We start from the raw sequence: 22355 nt of genomic DNA on the forward strand, positions 1-22355 counted from the left end.
GAAAATTCATGTTGTGACCAAGATGGGCACAGGTTTGTACAAAGCCTTCTATTCATACGAGAGAATTCATAAGATGAATGTATATTCATACGATCCCAGGAACTTCTTGCTGTCCGGTTTTAAGCCGACTTACATGCTTCGTGTAAACTTCAGAAGATTTGGTGTACCCCAACCTGCACTGGTTTGGGACTCATTCTGTTTCCCAGGGCCATAATCATTTCGATTATCTACATAATATGAAAGTTGTATCTTGGAGTGTCACAACGTTAAAAAACAACTATCCTATTGATATTTTGACTGACGTTTTCAGACGTCTTATACTAGACTTATATGCAGTTTCAGAAAAACTATATTACCTAATATGCAGTTAGGTAATATAGAATTTAGTTATTCAGGCAGGCAGGATGGTGTACATAGGCTGAGAGTTGGGCTCATGATGAATAATGAAGCTGCCAAGTCTTGCTTGGGTTGGGAAGGTATTTACAATAGAATGCTAGTAGCCCATTTTACGACTGAAAAGTGTAAGCTATCAGTATATGCTGCTGTAGCACCGACTGGTGGGGAATTTTATGACACAAATAAATTTCAAATACAACTATAGGAACAAATAGACAAGATCCAGGTAGAAACATTGTATTTTTATGAGGGTATTTTACTCCCATACCCTAGCCTAGGTAAATTTATGGCAGAAAAACAAAATAGCGACGAATTTTAGACTGCAGCCATTTTGTAGGTATAAGAATCTAGTTATAACCAAAATAGTATTTAGTCAAAAAATGGCCCATGAGTTAGCTTAGTACCCACTTGATTGTAACACTACCTTATTGATTATGGTATTGTAAACAGAAGACTGGCAGGAATGATGCAGGATATTGTAGTATACAAAAGGGCTGTTATTCATTTTAAGAGTAAGGATCCCCATTAAGCGGTGTCTAGGGTTATTTTGAAGCTGAAATTTAAAAATGTTAACTACCTTTCAGGAAGTTAAGGTGTCAGTAGACTCAAGTATGAGAATTTGGCAGAAACTCTCCAAGAACAGTTGAATATGAGACTAAAGAGTGTAAAATTGGATGATGTAGGAAATGGTTGGAATAATTTCAGGAAAATAGTTTGTGAAGTAGCAGAAGGTGTTAGTGAGGAAAGTTGGAAACGTAGATAGGAATATTATTGAAAATTCTTTAAGTTTAGCAGAGAAGGGATGGGCTTGCACAAGAAGTATTTGAGTGATACATTATATGAAAATGAAAGGAATGTAAGGAAAGTAGAGAAATTTTTATAATATGAATTAAGGACGTGCGAAATGGAGGCCATGAATGAAACTTATGGCCAATTGCTGAACATCTGGAAGATGCAGCGAGACTGCATAATAATAAAGCATTGCATTGACATGTTGAAAACTGAGAGGGAAAAGTCAATCTTGACTTGCCCCAATCAAAGAAAGGGAAGGGACTACATTTATCTATGTAAAAAGCAAACTACAAACGACACTTTTTAGACTTAGAGATGCTTTAGTGGTTTTGGGAAGGAGAGAGAATGCGTCGACCGAATTTTCACTCTTAGATTACTAATTGGAAAGTACCTGACTCATCAGACCCCTTTAGTCCTTAGCTTTGTAGATAATGAGCAAACAATTGATTCAAGTGCCGACATGTTGAAAACTGTCGGCACTTGAATTGTCGGCGACATTGGTGCTCTGGATTTAGGATCTTCTGTACGAGAGGACGAAGGTTTGAATCCTATTGTACCAAATCATTTGGTTTGGGATGAGGGTCAGTGACATGACTTTAAGCTCAGACAGAGTCGACCCAGCTCTGGGTAACTGGAGAAATCTGGGGAAAGTAAACAGGAAGGATGTGTGAAAGCACATGATGGTTGACCCCAAACCCCCCATTACATTTCCTGGCTGAAGGGCTAAGGAATGGAGATCAGCACCGCCGGTAGGGACTGTAATAGCCATCGCCGTATTCTTTACCTTTTACCTTTACTTGATTCAGCCAATAAAACAGCTTTAGCAAAGGTCCTATCTTTGTATGGTACCAGATACAAACATTACACTTATTAGTGTTATGTAGGAGAATAACATTTTTTTATGTTAAGGTAGGAAATGATGTTGGTAGCTACTTAAGGAGGATTGGGTTCTATCCCCATTTATACGGAGGATTAGTATTTACTTTATCCCAAGGAGCATGGCAAAGACCATGGGAGAGCGTGGAATCAATTGGGAAAGTAAAACTCTCCTAGATTTAGATTATACTGATGAGTTCAGTATCTTAGATGAAAATGTTAGCAAAATTAATCATTTTTCGGAGGTTTTGAGAGCTCAGGGCACAAGAATAGGCTTGAAAATTAATGTTAAATGGACTAAGTCGCTTAGACTAGGACTAAGTGAAGGTGAAGACGTGGTGTTGGGTAACGATAATATTGACTTATTTAGGTAGTATTTTTAGTGAAGATTGTGAATGCAGTGAAGATGTTGAAGTAGAATAGCGAAGGCCTAGGCTTTTGTTCACAACCGATTTTTCCGGAAGAATAGGAAGACAAGTCTGTAGACCAAGATTGGAATATTGGAAGCTATAATGATGGCATGGTCAAGTATGGTCCTGATAAGTGTAGACGCTCCGGAAGCCGTAGGAGGGTTTTTTAGATGTTTTCAAGAGAGATTGTTTTAGCTACTTGTCTGACTAGCCGTATTTCAAACAGTAAAAACCAAGAAAAATGTGATCCAATCCTGCTTTATAGGGCCATAATGAGAGAAAGGTTGAGATGGCTAAGACACGTTCTGGAAGTGAAAGATGACAGATTGCCAAAGATCGTCCTTTTTGGCCAACCTTCCATGGCCAAACGAAAAGTAGATCGTCCCTGAATTGGGTGGGAAAATGTCGTAAAGAATGATTTAAGGGAAATCTGAACTTCTTGGGGTTAGGGGGGGGGGGGTTAAAGAGGGAAGCATCAAATAGATTGGGAGGGAGGAGGAGCGTGTGCAGCTGTGTTGGCCTCAGTAGCAGCAGTTCTACCAAATTGGGCTTGGATCTATATTTTTTATTTTTATTTTTTAAGTCATGCAAAGATTGTAAACCTGACTTTGTAATAGCACGGGCTGCAAGGACTCTTATCAGTGTGAGCTTAAGTAATATACTAAAAAGGTGTTTCTAGAAGGGCATAGATTCTCAGATAATTTGTAGGGTTGAACAAACATTCTACAAGTAGCTGTTAACACTAGTGCTGTGTCTTATAAGATAAATGTCTCTAGTTTATGTAATCATTTCTGTTCGAATATGACTTGGATGTTTCAACGTCTGTATAAGACAAAATTTAGAATTTCGGGTAAAAAAAAAAAATACGAACCTTAATTTTTCTCATTGTTTCTCTCACCATTATTATCTATACCTTCTTTAGACGAGAAAAAACGCTACAATAATAAGGTAAAACTTGTTTATTAAATTTAACTATTTGTTTTTCTTTTCTTTTTGTTTTTAATTCCGCCGTTTTCAACTCGTTGTTCTTGGTTCATCGACCAACGAAGGGCTTTATTAAGTATTAGCCTTGCTTTCCTATCGATTTTTTTTTTGCAGTTGTTGGTATTGCATTAATTTTTTGCGATTGGCGCAAGTAATTTACCTTATTAGTCAATAGCTGCTCGCCATTGACTTGCTATTTTCCACTTTTTTTCAGGGAAGTGAGGAAGCAGCCTCAATTCTGAAAACTCTGCAGCCAGTCATAAATGCATCGCAACTCTTTCAAGCAAGGAAAACAATTGAAGGTGTCGACGATTTGGTCTCTTCCTTACATGAATTAACTGCTCCACAGATATTGAAGCTTCTTCCTTTGTCTACACCTCAAGGTTATGAAGAAGTGCCTTCAGAATTTCTGCCGGCGGTAGTGAGAAAACTAAAAGAGATTCGGCCTGCTTCAGAATTAGATGTAAGTCATGCTATTTGAGGTATTTACTCTATTAAAAGTGTTTCTTCTTGAGGAAGACAGGGTAGGTAGAAATCTATATTATAAGCCTATATTTTACAAAACAAATAGTTAGATGGCTAAAATTTCATTTCGGCAGGAGCGTCTGAAACTTGAAAAGATGACGCCTCCAAGCCAGAAAATCCTGATTTTGTGCAGTTCAAACTGCTTGTTTGTTTTTAGAAGTGAAGATACATATTTCCCCTCAGCCTTTTCTCATGTATTCCTCGTCCTCAGGCATGATCAAATGTCTATTTTTTTTAGCTTTACACTCAGGGCTAGATTTAAAGCTTTGACGCTTCTAGGCTCAAGCGTTTTCACTGCTTTGTTTTGCAAGATTTCCGAGAAAATCTCCGAAAATTTGGGGATAGAGGAAGCACTGAATAGAATGCAACTGATTAGCTGAAAGTAATGAAATAGAGTCGATACCGAACTCTCAGATGCCATTCTCGGGAGACATCTGAGAGTTTATAAGTGACCACGGAGTTCCTGTTTTGTTTCAAAATCACTTTTCTATGAACAGGAAGGACAGTGGCGGAAAGCAACTGGCATTTTGATAATAAATCATATTAGGCCAGTTTTTTATGGCACTTGGTATTTACCAAGTGACATATAGCGATCGCAAATTCTGTCGGTCTATCTGTAAGTCGGTCCCGGTTTTGCTAGTTTAGGCACTTCCAGATAAGCTAGGACGATGAAATTTGGCAGGCTATCAGGGACCAGACCAGGTTAAATTAGATATAGTCGTTTCTCCGATTTGACCATTTGGGAGGGGTGGGGGAGGGTGGGACGTTTAATTCGTAAAAATTAGAATAAACGAGGTATTTTTAGCTTACGAATCTTAACGAAATTTGATATTTAGAAGGATATCGTGTCTCAGAGCTCTTATTTTAAATCCCGACCGAAATGAAAATCCAAGGGTTTGGGAATAAGTGTCTTAGGCGCTTCTTTTGTGACTGACAAGTTTACTGGAGCTTTCATCCGAGAACAAACAAAACAGTCGTTTGTGGCCAATAAAATTGCAAGCAGTCGATGCGGCTACTCAAATCTCATTTTGTGCATAGTTGAAGATTGACTGCCTCACGATGGGTGGTTTTGGGTCCCCTTGATATTAGAGGGTGAGGATGACAAGGGGCAACGCCAGGTCGGTATCTGGATAGGGTTGCTACGCTGTTCAAATCTTCAATGGAAGATCTTGGGTCTGTGTTGCTGGAGAGGTCATCGTGAAGAGGCACTGTTTTCCCTTATGCGCTAACCAGAGTGGGAGGACCTAAATCCTAGTCTACTCTGAGATCAAGTTTCCTGTTCTGTCTTTGAATACGGTTTAGTTGACAAAGGTGTATTAAGTGTGTGCCCGTTGCAGCCACCCGGACTATCGCTATTTTTTGGCTCTGGGGAATCTGGGTTTTCTTGAATTACTCTCCTTACTTTTATTTTGCTTATTGATGTATTTATATTTTGTCTCCCGTTCTAAGTATATTTTCTATATTACTGTTGACAAACAAGATACAGTTCCCCTAAGGAGACTTTGTCCATCAATGTTGATATCCAAGGGTTCTCGAAATCACTAATTTCAAATGTCCGACAGAAGTGGTGATTTGAGCCTCGTAAGAAAAAACACAGTATGTAGTTTGTATCTTCACAAATAAATTTCAATCTTCGCTACAGTTTTCATTGAAAGGTTTCTGGGCTTGTTGACTGCAAATCTGAGAATAACATAGCAATATAGAAATGGAAAAAAAATATGATAAGCCAACATTCCACAAATACTATTAAATTTCTTAACAAAGTTGATATCACTGGAAAACATCTATGAAACATTTAGGTTATTTACTGTGTATTGTTTCAAGACGATCATATTTTATTTAATCCCTGTATCTTTAAGCATTGACTTCAATTGTCCTGAAGTACCAATTTTGGTGAGTATCAAACAAGAAAATGTGTTTGATATCAATGTGTTTCGCTTGAAAGCAGTCTTCTTATACTCGGGATTATTTGCTGTGATTATAATTTAGACATTTTTACTTTAGCGTAAACAGGAAAACATATGCAATATTAGCTTTCCCGGGGCTGTGTTGTGGGGAAACCTGGATATGTGGAGTCGTTTAGTCCCCGTTATTAATTTAATATTTCAGATACCTATTTTTCAAGTTCATTACTTGTGCTTAAACTCTGCACCAGTAGCTTATTTCACAAATTCTCATTTTGGTGGGTGTTTTCGAGATGAAAGCAACAACATTAGAACCGAAAATTTCAGATCAGACACAACTCTAGAGGGAAATAATAAAATCTTACTGCCAACGTTATTGATTTAATTAAACCTTTGTAGACTATACATTTTTTTCGTAAGTTTTATCTGGTTAGATTCTTTTCCAATAATGTATACTTTTCCCATAGCTTCACTTTATGTGTTTTTATCTCAAATTTAGAAATAATTACACTACCAGTACCAAACATATAGCCGAATGGGCTTGGAGGATGTCGTAAGGAAGATTCAAGAGAGATGGGATCCTCCTGGGTTGATTTAAAGAGTAGCTTTGAATAGATTGGGATAAAGGGTAGCTTGGTGCTGCGGTGAGTTGTTAGTAGTAGTAGTCCTTCTTCTCAAGGGTCATTGTTGGTTTTAATTACAGTTTGTGGAAGGTCAATTAGTAGTTTATATTTACTTCTCTATGAAAATTATTTCTTTTATCCTTAATTGCTTACTTATCACTATCCATAAAGACAGATTTATGGACTTTGATCGTTAAAATTGTTTGCAATAATTCCACGATTTTTATCAATTTTATTATTTAATTTCTTAAAAACGTTACGTTGTGACATTGCAAGAGCATTCGTTATAGAATTTAAATAATAAGCATCATTATTGTATTCATTAAATTATTTAGTATTTGCGATTCTCAAGTATCGGGATGCAAAAATTCTAACACGTTTCGATTATTTAAAACAACCCTTAACATATGCTGATATGTGCTAATTTGATAAGATTTCTTTAAGAAAGATATATCTAGACATGAAAATAGGACTGAAGAACAGCGAACAGTCGAACTTTTTTTTTACTTTACAAAAATAGTAAATAGAAAGGTTTCTCGAGGCCTAATAATCATAGAATCTTAACGAAAATCACACCATCAGATTTAGCGTATCAGAAAACCCTACTGTAGAAGTTTCAAGCTCCTATCTACAAAAATGTGGAATTATGTATTTTTCGCCAGAAGGCAGATCACGGATGCGTGTTTATTTATTTGTTTGCTTGTTGTTGTTTTTTCCAGGGGTGATCGTATCGACCCAGTTGTCCTAGTATGTTGCGAGAGGGCTCATTCTAACGGAAATGAAAAGTTTTAGTGCCCTTTTTAAGTGACCAAAAAAATTGGAGGGCACCTAGGCCCCCTCCCACGCTAGTTATTTTCCCAAAGTCAACGGATCAAAATTCTGAGATAGCCATTTTATTCAGCGTAGTCGAAAAACCTTATAACTATGTCTTTGGGGACGACTTACTCCCCCACAGTCCCCTTGGGAGGGGCGGGGCAAGAAGTTACAAACTTCGACCAGTGCTTACATATAGTAATGGTTATTGGGAAGTGTACAGGCGTTTTCAGGAGGATTTTTTTGGTTGAGGGAGGGGTTGAGAAGAGGGGGATATGCTGGGGGAACTTTCCATCGAGAATTTGTCATGGGGAAAGAAAATTTCCATGAAGGGAGCGCAGGATTTACTAGCATTTAAAAAAAAAAAAAACAATGAAAAATAAATATAAAAAGTTTTTTTTTAGCTGGAGGTGGGGAGCGACATTAAGACGTGGAACAAACAGAGGTTATTATCCATGTGGGGGGCTCACCTCCTCCTAATACCTTGCTCTTTACGCTAAAGTATTTTTAGTAATTTCAACTATTTATTCTACGGCTTTTGTGATTCAGGGGTCATTCTTAATGAATTGAGACAAAATTTAAGCTTTAGTGTAAAGAGCGGGGTACTGACGAGGGGACGAACCCCCTCATAAATGTAATAAAACATGAGAATACAAAAGTTCTTTACGTAAGCTAATTTATAAGTTACGTAAATCTTTTACTAATAAAAAGATTCGCAAAAAATTAAAAGTTCTAGTTGCCTTTTTAATTAACCAAAAAATCGGAGAGCAACTAGGCTTCCTCCCCTGCTCTTTTTTTCTCAAAATCATTGGATCAAAATTATGAGAAAGCCATTTAGCCAAAAAGAAAAAACATATGCAAATTTCGTTTTAATTATTGTTCTGCGGAGAGCCAAAATCAAAACATGCATTGATTCAAAAACGTTCAGAAATTAAATAAAAAAAACAAGTTTTTTTAAATGAAAGTAAGGAGCAACATTAAAACTTAAAACGAGCAGAAGTTATTCCGTATATGAAAGGGGCTTTTCCTCCTCAACGCCCCACTCTTTACGCTAAAGTGTTTTAGTGTTTTAAAAATAGAGTTAATACAAAGAGTCAAACTTTAGCGTAAAGAGCGGGGTGTTGAGGAGGAATAGCCCCTTTCATGTACGGAGTAGTTTCTGTTCGTTTTGAGTTTTATTGTCGCTCCTTACTTTCAGTTAAAAAAACTTGTTTTTTATTTATTTAATCGTTAAATGAAATGATTCTGCCGCCAAATTCACATTTGATGTATTTAAAAAGGAATTTGAGGTTTAAATCGCTGGCTATTAACATGCCCATCGAACCCACTCAGGTCTTTCAAGTGAAACAAGTGCCAAAGGACAAGTTCTACAAATATGGAATTTTGTATGTCCAAAGCCTTCGACAGTGTTGTTCGTTCATAGGTTCTTTTGTGAGCCTGTGTGAGATTGGATTCAGTACCTCTTTTGTTTACTTGTAAAATAATGGGCAAAGTTGGGCCAAGATATTCTTTTGTTTTTATAGTCCGAAAAGAGATAAGATATTTATTCCAAAAAATCACTATCACAAGCCCGTAAAGGGTCGAATTCGGACTTTGGAGTCGACAAATCATATGATTACATGAAAACTGGCAAAAATGCAAAGACAGCAGCGATAAAGAAAAATTACAATAGATAATGATCTGTGAGTCAATTTAAGTGTATAATGTCGATTGAAAAGTTAAAAATATAAAAAAAAACTGGTCAAACTAAACTTAAAAAAAATCTGCATAAGAAAATTTTTTTTAAAGAGATATTTAAAAGGGTAGGGGAATAAGCTAATAACACAAAAAAGGGAACGAAATATAAATATGCATACATATGAATTAAAAGAGACACTAAAAGAGTGTCAATAATTAAACTGTATAAAGTCAATAAAAAAGTTTAAAAGATTAACTGGTCTAAAGGGCGGGGGGGCACAACTAAGTAAATAAAAACAAAAAAGGGAACGAAATACAAATATATATATATATATATATATATATATATATATATATATATATATATATATATATACATATATATATATATATATATATATATATATATATATATTAATGTATATATATATATGTATATATATATATATATATATATATATATATATATATATATATATATATATATATATATATATATATATATATATATATCATGAAAAGAGAAATCACCAATGCTAAAAGGAAGACTGTTTTCCTAAATTAGTGATTAATATAGACCAGCACTTGAATGAGGCCTTAACCCTACTCATCCATACAATCACCTAGGTCAAACAGCATAGCCACACACAATCAACCATAAAGAATAATCCATGGACAGGCAGTCATGTCGTCAATAAGTATAAGTCGTCATTTACCAAACAAGAGAAAAAATAATATAGACAAATAATTCAGAGGCAACACCCAACATAAGGGCTCATCAGGAGAATACACTGGCCTATATAGGGTTTCGCCACTTTAAATTCTCTACCCAGCACAGTGTTGTGGCTACCACAGAATATCCATGGCATCCCCGCGTCAGGTATCACCCCCAAAATACATGCCTATGAAAAAAAAAAAAAAACAGCAAATATAAAACAACCAAGTAAAACCAAAAACAAGCTTATCCTTAAATTAAAAGGGATGCTAAAAAAAGAGTGGGGAGGGGGGCAAAACAAGCAAATAAATGCAAGAACCTGGGTAGCGCTGTAAGCCAATAAAAAATTGGGAAGCTAGGTGGATATTTTATTCATTTTTTCTGTGACGAAGGGGACATTTTTTTATATCTCGAAGTAATTCAGCGAATGGGGGACAAAATGACACAGAATGTGTCCACAAAAAGGACACAGAAATTTCAGAAGGGATAGGATTAAGAAAACAGGGCGAGGATTTGAGGAAGCAAATCGGCATTATCACGGACTTAGAGTGGTTTACTATCATGTCTAAGTCCAAGGCCTCATCTCCAATTTCATCGAGGATACTCATAGGGTCGCCTTTTAAATTTCGGAAGCAAGTTTCAACAACCGGTAGGTCATCAACAAAACTTCTATCGGTCAGGAAATTTCTTCGCGAGGCTGTTAATCATGACTGAATAACGGAGGGGACTTAGGAGAGTACCTTGGGGTATGCCATTGTGGACAGGGAGAGCATTTGAATAATGATTCTGGTATTTGACTGGTATTTCTTCGCAAGCAATATTAATGTGCTGCCAAAGAGTTTCGAATTTCCTCGCAAATCACGCAATGAGCAAGGTTCAACAACCGTTAGGTCATCAACAAACTTCTATCGGTCAGGAAATTTCTTCACGAGGCTGTTAATCATGACTGAATAATGGAGGGGACCTAGGAGAGTACCTTGGGGTATGCCATTGTGGACAGGGAGAGCATTTGAATAATTATTCAGGTATTTGACAATCTGTGATCTATTTTTGAAAAAGAAGGCAGCCAATTTCGACAATATGGGATCAATATTGAAGTCGCTAACGTTTCTCAACTAAAATATTTTGGTTAACAAGGTCAAATACTTTTTGAAGGTCAATGGAAATTAAATTTAGCCAGGAATTCGGATTTTCCTGATATAATCGATAAGAGAAACGAGGTAGTGGGAAGTAGAAGTGGATTTTTGGTTCCCGAATTGCCTAAGGTCAGTAAGAGGTGGGATTTTTTTTTTTTTTTTAGCCAATATTCTGGGAACTTCATAAAGTTTCAAGGAAATAGGAGTAAAAGTAATAGTTCAAACATCTTCTAAACCAGGCTTTACGTTTTTCTTTTTCAAAGGGGCTATTAAACCCTGTTTCCAAATTGTTGGAATTCGCTCAGACTCGGTAATCTTGTTAAACAGGACAGACAAGGACTTAGCAAGGAAGTCGGTGAAGGCACTAATAAGAGGAAACGAGATATCCAATGGACAAATACTTGTTTTACTTAGTTTTCCATTTCTTCTTTATATCTAGTAAGTAAGTAAGTAAGCTTATTTATAACCCGCAATAATACAAAATAAATGCACAGTTAAAAGGGAAAAAACAGAATAACATAATTCACAAGGAAACAACAAGGAAAATACAACATAAATACTATAACAATATTCACTGAATCATTGATCTGGAAAAAAAATAAAATAAATGAGAGGATCGCTGGAACATATTTTCTTTGGAGTATTGGTCCTCAGATCCTTAGCGATGTTGTCAAGCAGTACTAGAGTGTCCATAAGTCCAAAATGAGAAACAGTCTAGTGATTTCTGCACCATCTTGGTAAATATAGCAAGAGTTTACAATATTTAAAATAGCTTCTCCTTAGCTGAAGACGGTCTTTTTTCCGCATTAGATGCTGAAAACCGGAATGAAAAAGAACTGTAGGAGAACAAAAACTATGGTAAAGTTTGCATAAGGCTCTCCGGCTGTGCCTTCCTTTATTAGGCAAGATTTTACCATATGAGATGTGAATACACAGCAGAGCACTAGCAATCAGAGACAACCATGTAGTCGAAAGTCTATCAGAAAAAGAAATCCCAAGCCATTTCAACTTTGAGACACACTCGAGTAGCATTGTACCTACATGTAAAGGAGGAGCAGGGTTAGAAATATTAAAACACAGAAACTTGCATTTTGAAGCATTTACAGAAAGTCGAGTCATGCTCAAAGCAGTTGTCAGAACATTTAGATTCTTTGTGAGGCCTGACCTAGTATGACTAACTAGCAGTACGTCATCAGAATAGGCAATGTAACTAACAACAGCATTTTCTAGAAACACAGTAGGAGACAGCATTCGCAAACAGACCGCAAGCACAGTTTTGAAAATATATGGAGACACCACACCACCTTGTCTGACTCTCCTCTTTACTGAGATGGGCTTAGATATTTCAGACGTCCATTTTAACCAAACCAACGAATTGAAATACCAATATTGAAGAACTTTCGACGGAAGAATTGACTCCTGCTCTAGCTAAGCGATGAAGCGCTTGCTGTACAACCTTGTCGAAAACGCCCGAAATATCATCCGAGCAAAAATAAAGTGGCCTTTTTTGCATTTTTGCCGTGACAAGCAACTGACCGAGTATATGATGGGCTTGAAAGGAACCAAAACCAGTTCTAAACCCAACTTGATAATCCGAAAAATCAGATTTAGTCAAAAATACAGGCAATGCGGCATACTCGAACAGCTCTCTCATAAAGCAGGACTCTGTAATTGGTCGATAACTGCAACACTGATCTGCATCCTTTCCCTTTTTCAAAATTGACGTTACGATTCGCGAAAGAAAACTATCTGTAACTGACGACTGGGTGAAACACTCTGGAGTAGAACTGAATATGTGTTACCAATAATGGACACTTAATGGGGAAGTGATTATAACACAGACCATCCATATCGGGAGCACTTGATTTCTTAACCCTCTTTGAATAGATATTACCACCAGATATTGACAATATATGGGCTAGCTGAAGAACTTGAGGGATAATATTATGCAATAAGGAAGAAAATATGGACCGGATAGAATGATTGGATGTAGAAAAAGCACGAGTAAAGTGAGCAACAAAATCACTGTTTTTAATAATCGAAACGTTAGCACACACACATTTGCTGCCATTAACTATATTGGACTAAGACTTCCGATCCGAGGGGCCATCCGAAGTATGCAGATGGGCTTTACGCAAAGAAGATCTAAGCTGACGTATCGAGTTTTGCTTAATTTGAAATACTTGGCCTGGCTTCGGCCAATCACAAGCAATCCAAAGGCGAAGCCAAAACTTCACGTGTTGTTTAGCTTTTTTTCACTTCTGGGCACACAATCCACAACGGTTTTCTGGTACCAAATTTGACGCGTTCAACAGGAACTGAAGCTGAAGCAGTTGACTTCAAACAATGCACGAGCTGGTAAAAGTGACAATTTAAATTAATCTTAGCCGTTGGTGACCTTACTGAGGTTTGTGAAAAGACGTATGGTGGGAAATGGAAGTTTCAAATGCGGTAAATTTGCATAAATGCTAATCTGGAACATATTAGGAACTGTAGTGAAGCACTTTTGTGGTTTTTATTTAATTATTCGATTGTATAATTTATACAGCTTCTTGTATAATTTATTCGATTGAATCGTGAAACTGAAAGTCTTCTCCATGCCTACATGTGTTATGTTCGCCCGTTGCTCGAGTACGCGTGCCCGGTGTGGGGTCCATCTGCTATCCGCACAGCGTACCTATTACGCGACATAAGAGTCCGTCCAGAAAAGAGCAACAAGGATTATACTCCGAATCTGTGACATACCCTATGATCAAGCCCTCGCTAAATTAAATTTATCTCCACTTAAAGTCCGGCTTGAACACCTTATTCAGCACAAGCTTGTTTTGGTTTTACTTGGTAGTTTTACATTTGCTGTTTTTTTTTTTGTTTCTTTCATAGGCATGTATTTTGGGGGTGATACCTGACACGGGGATGCCATGGATATTCTGTGGTAGCCACAACACTGTGCTGGGTAGAGAATTTAAAGTGGCGAAACCCTATATAGGCCAGTGTATTCTCCTGATGAGCCCTTATGTTGGGTGTTGCCTCTGAACTATTTGTCTATATTATTTTTTCTCTTGTTTGGTAAATGACGACTTATACTTATTGACGACATGACTGCCTGTCCACGGATTATTCTTTATGGTTGATTGTGTATGGCTATGCTGTTTGACCTATGTGATTGTATGGATGAGTAGGGTTAAGGCCTCATTCAAGTGTTGGTCTATATTAATCACTAATTTAGGAAAACGGTCTTCCTTTTCTCCTTCTGTCTCTCTCTTCTTTTTTTTCTTTTTTTTGTGCTGTTGCATTGGTGATTTCTCTTTTCCTGATATATATATATATATATATATATATATATATATATATATATATATATATATATATATATATGTATATATATATAAAATAGTGCCATACATCATTTGGTGTTTATTGACATTTTTTTCAAGTTTCGTAATTGTTTATTTTTGAAAAATTGATTTTCAAAACTTTTTGCACAAAAGGAGTTTTAAAAGAAAAGTAAAGTGCTATATTTACCCAAAGATGAGCAGAAATAAATTCAAATAATAATTCCAGTATAAAATTACCAGAAATTTTCATCGATAAATAAGTCAAATCCAAAAAGAACAGAAGTCTTAATAAATAATCAAGTCAAACTCAAAACAACCAGAAATTACTTCAAAGAGTATTAAGGCTCACCCCCCCGTGCTTTCTATAGACCAGAACATAGTTTTCACTTTACTGAAATGATCATAATTTTGAGTTATGTGTTACTATTTTTCGTAATATTAAAGAAAAGAGAAAAAACAATCACCATTACAACCAATATTACAAAAAAAGGTTGTGGATTGACAGTTTAATGTATATGTTACCGTGAATGTCTGAAATTGTTGAATGTCGACACTTACCGGTGAATGTCCAAAATACCTATTTTTTTCTTCTTGGATTTAGTCAGCGTTGCCAGTCAACTTTTTCAGTTTAATGCAAGGTTTGATGATGACAAGCTAGGTTAGATTAGGTTGGGTTAGGTTGACTTGGGCTTTTAACCTATTTTTGATATTTATAACGAAATTTAACCTAACCTAAACTATCATAATCTAACCTAACCTTAACATTAACTATCATAGCTTACATAAGACTTAAAAAGCTGGATCGAAAAGCTTGTTGAATCCCAGCAGAGAAAAAGAAATTTCAGAGATTCAATGGTGAATGTCGACATTAACCAGATTTCTGACATTCACGGTAACATATATACTGATATTCATTCCTGAAAGTCTGAATAATTTGGATCTATCGAAGTTAAAAAAGACAAAGCGTTTAAAATGTCGTTTGTTATCAGCAAAGTGTGAATTATGTTCTGGTTATTCCGTTGCCTATGATCGTGCGTTCCACTTTTGAAAGTTACCCATCGGTATGGAAGACCCTTTTTTAGTGAGTCTGAAATCGTTGTCACATGCAGCCATGTTTTAGTGCTAAATAAGGATTGTAATGATGAATACTTAATTTTAGGAAGTATGTTGGGCAAAACCATTTTATGATTCTCCACTGAACATCTCTTACTGCCCATCAACAGTGGACCTGGAAACAGTGCAAATTCCTCAGGGTATGTCCATTCCTGGCCACATTATCCTAAAGTGATCTCGGTTTGTACATTCCAGTGACTACTCTCATATGTACAAAATTTAAATTTTTGTTATTTAAACTTATAGGCTGTTTAAAAGCTAGTAAACTACGTTTAGAGTGTTATTTATGTTTTACTTGATTATGTCGACTCTTCCCGTTTATGAAAAATAAAAGTGCTTTTGAAGGGCTTCTCTGTTGTTTTGTTTTTTTTTTTTAATTGAGAGTACATGACCAATTTGGAAGCCAAATCGATTAATACTATAGAACGAATAGCTGTCAAAAGTGACGAAAAAATGCACCGTTCCTTCATGTTATGAATTACCTATCCTTTGGTGGGAAAACTTTTTTTTTCTTGTATGCAAATTGCTCTTGATAGTATTTTTTCATGAATCATGAAGGTGTTAATCTTTAGATCGTTTTGGCTACTGAACAATAATTTGGCTTCGAGTTGACTTGGTTTCAAAATGATTCAAATATGTAATGCTTAATGCAAAAGCAATTATTTGAGCTTAAATTTAACATGCAGAATAAACCAATAAGGAGATCAGGGAACACCGGCAAAAAAATATAAAATGGATACTGCCCAATTTCAAATGTTTGTGGGTCCTTGTCTGAAGGGAGACTGTAATGACGAAAACAACCTACTTGTTTCGAACTTTTTCTAAATGTCATAAAAAACAAAAAGGTTGTCAAATCTCTCACAAGCTACGAAAAACCCGGAATGGAGGACCCATTTGTTTTTAAAACAAAAATTTTGAAAAGAAAAGTTTCTAAAAAGTAGTTTTTCAAATAAACCTACAGAAACATTTTAAAGCTTAATGGAGCAAAAAAAGCTCTTAAACAATCAAACACTTCGTGGTAACGAATTTTAAGTAGTGACTCAGCCTAAAAATAAGGGATGATTAAAAAAAGAAATTTTCCTAATAATGGAGGCATCAAAGGAATTGGCTTCTTATGCTGATTCCAATTATGTAAAATTCATTAAGTTAATGATACCTGTCGAACATTTTTATTTTTGAAAAATGTAAACAAAACAGAAGTGAAGTTATTTTGATGAAAATCAAACCATCAGGTTCAACATATCAGATAGCCCTAGTGTAAAGCTTTCAAGTTCTCATCTACACAGATGCGGAATTTTGTATTGTTTCCCGGGAGAAAAATCATGGATTCGTGTATATTTGTTTGTTGTTTTTTTTTCGTTTTTCCCCTTTTTATGGTTTTCCACAGGAGTAATCGTATCTTACCTACGGTCCTAGAAGATCCAGAGAGGGCTTTCTCGAAAGGAAATCGAAAGCTTTAGTGAATTTTATTTAAGTGACCAAAATGTCAGTGGCTACTGGCCCCCTTCCATGCCTCCTTTTCCCCCAAAGATATCCGATTAAAATTTTGAGACAGTCATTTTGATTCAGAATAGTTGAAAGATCCAATAACCATATCCCTGGGGATGACATCCTCTCTAGTCCCTGGGAAAATGGCTGTAAGTTACTATTTTTGCCCTTTGCTCACATTAAGTATTCGTTATTCGCAAATATACGAAATATTTTGGAGGGGGAATTCTCCACGGGAAAAATTTTCTGTGAGGATAAAAGTTCCTGGCTAGAATTTTCCGGGCGACATATTACACGAGGGGGGGGGGGGGAGTTAGAGAATGAGTATTTCCAGGCAAGGTTTGAGAGACGATTGGAAACTGGATAAAAAAAAAATTTCAACTGAAAATGAGGAGCAACATCAAAACTGAAAACAAACAAAGATTATCTCGTATATAAGGGCTGGATAACCCTTCTTTAACCCTCGATTTTTAGGCTAAAGTTCGAATTTTTATTACAATTCTCTAAGATTGATTTTAAAACACAATTAGAAGTTCTATTTTAATTAGTTGAATTCGAATTAGAAGTATTTTTGTATAACTTTAAGACTTGAGCGTTGAAACGACGAAAAATAACTATCAAAGAATAAATGAAACCCCAAAAAACAGAAATTAAAATAGATTAAAACAGAAGTCTATCTTTGATTTGAAACTGATGCTTGCCTCTTTGCCTGCTAGAATGGCCCTTTCTAGTCTAAAACAGAAACATGGTTCAGTGGAACAGAAAATTAGGTACATAGTTTTAGATAGTTCTTTTCGACATAGGCTATAAAACTTTGCTTTAACTCACACACTGTAGACCCAGCCTCAATTACTACCCAAAACCATCCTTTTTGTCCCCTGGCAAGATTATGCTTATCTTTCAAAAAAGCAATGTCATATTCATTAAACTGACCTAAGATCCACATTTTACATAAACCCTTGCTACTTTCTAGCAAAAAGGCTGAAATCAAAAGACAAGAGATAAAAAAAAAAAAAAAAAAAAAAAAAAAAAAAAAACAGGACAAAACCAAAGTGTTTTTCGTGCAACGTAATTTATGAAACTTACGATCAATATTATAGCATGTTTTATTATGGAGGACCATTGACCTTGTAGATATTACTCTGCATGTCTTGAATCTGTAACTTGATGTTAATTATAATGGGTTGCATCTTTGTATACATATCCTAATAAGGATTACAAGAATCTCAGCTAAGCTCTTGGATAATATCTTTTCTAATGCTTCATTCTATTTTCATAGGGTCATTACTGATAATGTGTCTGACCACTTTAGATTTTCAGTTCGTTTCAGTTTAGGCAAATTGGGATGAGGTCTGGATGAAGTTCATGATGCAAATTTGAAGTTTATGTTATTTTATGAGGAACAGCAGAATTTGATCAGTTGAGTGGTTACATCAAAACCATTTAATAGATAACACTAGAGTAAAAACATTAATAAACCCAAATATTGATACTTTTTTGGGTTTTCATTAATACTTTTATTTATTTATTTGTCTTGTTTGAATTCTAAATGATTGTTTTTTAATCTTTAAATTGATATACATTATTTACAAATTAATTAGTTGCACCACAGTTCCATTTGCAAGTTTTGACCTACTTTGTAACCCTTGGTCTCAAAATTGCATATAAATTTATTAAAGCTAGGGAACATAGAACTCCTGTCTGTTTGAAGAAAATGGATGGATGTAAGTTGGCTTAATTACACTAAAGTCTTAGGGCCATTGCAATTAAAACAAAAAAGATTAACTATAAAATACTTGACATTATATAAGTATAACAGTCACAAAGAAAAACCATTCAAAATTTTTAAACCTTGCAAAACATTCACCCCTGTTACATTCACCAGCCATCTCTCATTACCCACACTCTTGTCTATACATCAACAATTCATTGAAAAGGAACAATTACCCTACTGGCATTTCTTCATTTGTACTTATGTTTAATAAGTTTAAAAGAAAGCTTACATGGCTAAGTCAGAAGCCCAGTAAAGGACCAGGTGGTCCTTTAGCCAGGAAGTGCAATAGGAAGCTAGGGGCCAGCCATCCTGTGCTTTTGCATGCCCTTCCTGCTTACTGTTCCCACATTTCTTTAGGTAACCTTTTTAAACCTGTGCCCTTTGGACAAAGGATTCTCAAGCTAGAGAGCCAGCCACTTAGGAAGGAAAACAAATGTGACCACAGAACAACAATTGTTTGAAAAAAGAAAATATTTAAAAAAACTCAAGTCATAGTTGTTGCCCATAAACAATATGCATTTTATTTAGACAAATTAAATTTAAGACAGGTATCAACAAAACTCCATCAGGAATTGTATTTACTTAAGATACAATAAGCAATATGAAAGCTTAGTTTTGTGATATTCTAGTCTTGAAATAATACAAAATAAGAAAAATTATATGTTCTATTTGTTTTCCACAAGGTTATTTGAAACTGCAATATGCCCATGGTGCACTTATAATCTCTCTAAAATACTTTAAACAGAAGGAATTGTAAAGACAATTGTTCTGATCAGCAAGAAAAATATTAACATAACTCTCTAAACTTGGAACTTTTTAAGACAACTTTTTAGCAAAGCAAATGCAAAACAAAAGAATTCAGCTAAAAGGTGGTAAAATATATGACAAATCTAATTGGTCTACATAATCAAGGCCTATAAACACAACTGCCTTCTAATCTCAATTCTTTGTATTTCTGATTCTTAACAGCAGCTTGGTAATGGAAAATCTCAGTTCTATTAGCCTACTAGATATGGTTCTGGAGACATTTACATTTTATTATCTCTAGAGATATATTTAGTGCATAAGTGGATATGCACTATGTTACAAATCTAACGATCACCCAATTTGCATGACCACTAGATTTTAAAGGCCAGAGAAAATTCGATTCTTGAATCTAGTGATGACCTTTGATTGCCATCATAAGAAAGTCATGGGCCTTACTTACTGATGGGCATAGGCCTACCAAAGACTATACTAAATGCTAGATATACCCAGTGTCTGACCTAAGCCATCCAAAATCAAAGTCTTGACAATTATGCATGCATTATCTGTGAGAGAAAAATTGCTCCTCCATCAGACAGAGCAAAAGAATTTCCAGTACTTTAATTTGCAAAGTAAATAGCAAAGTGATTAGGAACTAGATGGAAGCTGTTTTCAATCTGATGGTTGATTTCTGTTTCTTCCCTTACTGCTGAGTTGCTGTTGAGTAGGGATTTGAGCTTCAAAGAACAAATGACGAAAACAGCTTTCGGACCGAGTATTTCAATGATCTTTTTTTTCTGGGTTAGAAAGTGCAAGCCCACGGACAAGTAATCCCGAGTGTTCGAGGGGGTAATCCGAGTAACCCCTGGTGTCATGTGAGTCTCATAAAACGCTTGGATTAGTCAGATAAGTAATCGGACAAGTAAAAGAACACGGGGTGTGCGAACTTTGGCACGATTTTCAAATCTAAAGAAAGCAGATTTATTGAACATAACTATTGTGAGTTAAAAATCTTTTGGCCTGAGTTTCTAACCGCGAGAAAATGTTTGCTATTTCTAAAAATATGTTGATTAATGTTTGTAATAAAAATCTTAACTGTATCTAGAGGTCAATGGATAAAAAGAAGAGTGGATTTATTTCTATAGCCTAGGGCCATAATATGTAGGGAATTTGGTTATTGCATTTGAAACATTAAAAAAAAAAAATCTTATATGATGTACTTTAAAACAAGTTTCTTTATATATTATTCTAAACTGTACTCATCTTGTCTTGTATTTAGCTGTGGTCTCATGTAAGCCTTCTTTTTCTAATCATATTTAGTACTACTAGGCTACTACTACTATTACTAATAACTCACTGCAGCACCAAGCTGCTTGAGTTCAACACAGCTACACTTGCTCCTCCTCAAACCCAATCTATTCAAGGCCTCCCTCTTTACACACCAGGAAGTTCCCATTTCCTTTAAATTTTTATTTAGGACATTCTTCCAACCCAGATAAGGATGACCTGTTTTCCATGTAGCACCAGACAGTTGACCAAAAAGGACAATCTTTGGCAAATTGTTATCCTTCTTCCAGAGAACATGGCCTAGCCATCTCAACCTTTCTTTCATTATAGCCCTAGAAAGTGGGGTTGAACCACATTTTTTGTACAACCTACTATTTAAAATACAGTCAGTCAGCCAGGTACCCAGAACAGTCTATAGACAATTTTTCTGGAAAACATCTAGTAAATTTCCATCTGCTTTTTGGAGCACCCATGCTTCAGAGCCATATTTTACCACTATCATCACTGTAGCCTCCAAGATCCAAATCTTGGTTTGCAGACTTATCTTTCTATTCTTCCAAACTTTTTTTTTAACTAAGAAAAAACACCCTGAGCCTTAGCTATTCTACTCTTAACACCTTCACTGCTCCCACCATCTTTACTTATAATACTATCAAGGTCAGTGAAACTGCCAACCTGATCAATCTTTTCATTACCCAATGTCACCTTTTTATCTTCACTTATTCCTAGCCTTAGTCATTTAGTCTTCTTAACATTAATTTTCAAGCCTATTCTAGCACCCTGAACTCACAAAACCTCTAAAAATTCATTCATTTTGCTCACACTTTCATCTAATATGCTTAAATCATCAGCATAATCTAAATCCAGGAGCATTTTACCTCCCTGTTTGATTTTGTGCTCTCCAATTGCCTTTCCTATGGTCCTTAAGACAAAGTCCATCAAAATGGTCCATATAATGGGGGGATAGAACACAACCCTGCTTAACTCTTGATTTATACAAAACCAGTTGCTAACCTCATTTCCTACCTTAACCACCATAGTATTATTCTTATACATAGCACAGATCACTTTAATGTACTTTTTTGGTATACCATATAAGGATAAGACCTTTGCTAACACTCTTCTATCTACAGAATAGAAAGCTTGCTCATAATAGATAAAACTGAGGACCAAAGGTGTTTGACAACAAAGGGACTTCTCAATTATTAACCCAAGAGTGAAAACTTGGTTGACACATCCTCTACCTTTTCTAAAACTGCACTGTTCTTCCCTCAAAACTTTGTCAACAGCATCTCTCAGTCTAAAAAGTATCATATTACTAAGTAATTTGCTACCTACAGAGACCAGACTAATGTCTTGATAAATATGACACTCACTCTTGTCACCTTTTTATGATTTTCAGTAGCTTGTTCTTAACCTCAGAGCCACCATAGTTAAGAAACTCCTTTATCACACTATCAGCACCTGGAGCATCATTATTTTTTAATCCTTTTAGTACTGTTGCTAATTCTTCCTCACAAAACAAATCTTCCTTCACATCCAAGGTATTACAAACTTTTTATTTTCATCTATATCTTTTCCTGCAACTGTATCTTGGTTTAGCATATTCTCAAAAGGTTCCACCCATCTTAAACTTTTTCCTTATCAATAATTGTGGCCCTATTCCTATCTTTAACTGGGACTAGCCCAGATTGACTACTCCCTTTCAATTTCTTAACATGCCAGTATAACATTTTACTATTATGCCATCTAGCTGCATCTAC

General features: G+C 35.6%; 2 protein-coding genes across 5 annotated transcripts in view; both read left to right on the top strand.

Annotated features, from left to right (window-relative positions):
• LOC136038179 (unconventional myosin-Va-like) overlaps window positions 1–15648 on the top strand; it is a 53999-nt gene extending 38351 nt beyond the window's left edge. For all 4 annotated transcript variants that reach the window (XM_065721257.1, XM_065721259.1, XM_065721256.1 and 1 more), the window contains 2 exons: window positions 3673–3921; window positions 15346–15648. In XM_065721257.1, the coding sequence (XP_065577329.1) occupies window positions 3673–3921; window positions 15346–15474 (378 nt within the window). In that variant the 3' untranslated portion in view covers window positions 15475–15648. The remainder of the gene's footprint in view (window positions 1–3672; window positions 3922–15345) is intronic.
• LOC136038178 (uncharacterized) overlaps window positions 1–22355 on the top strand; it is a 118955-nt gene that overhangs the window by 38265 nt on the left and 58335 nt on the right. The window lies entirely within an intron of this gene.

Source organism: Artemia franciscana, chromosome 17, assembly GCF_032884065.1.
Source record: "Artemia franciscana chromosome 17, ASM3288406v1, whole genome shotgun sequence".
Classification (NCBI taxonomy): Eukaryota; Metazoa; Arthropoda; class Branchiopoda; order Anostraca; family Artemiidae; genus Artemia; species Artemia franciscana.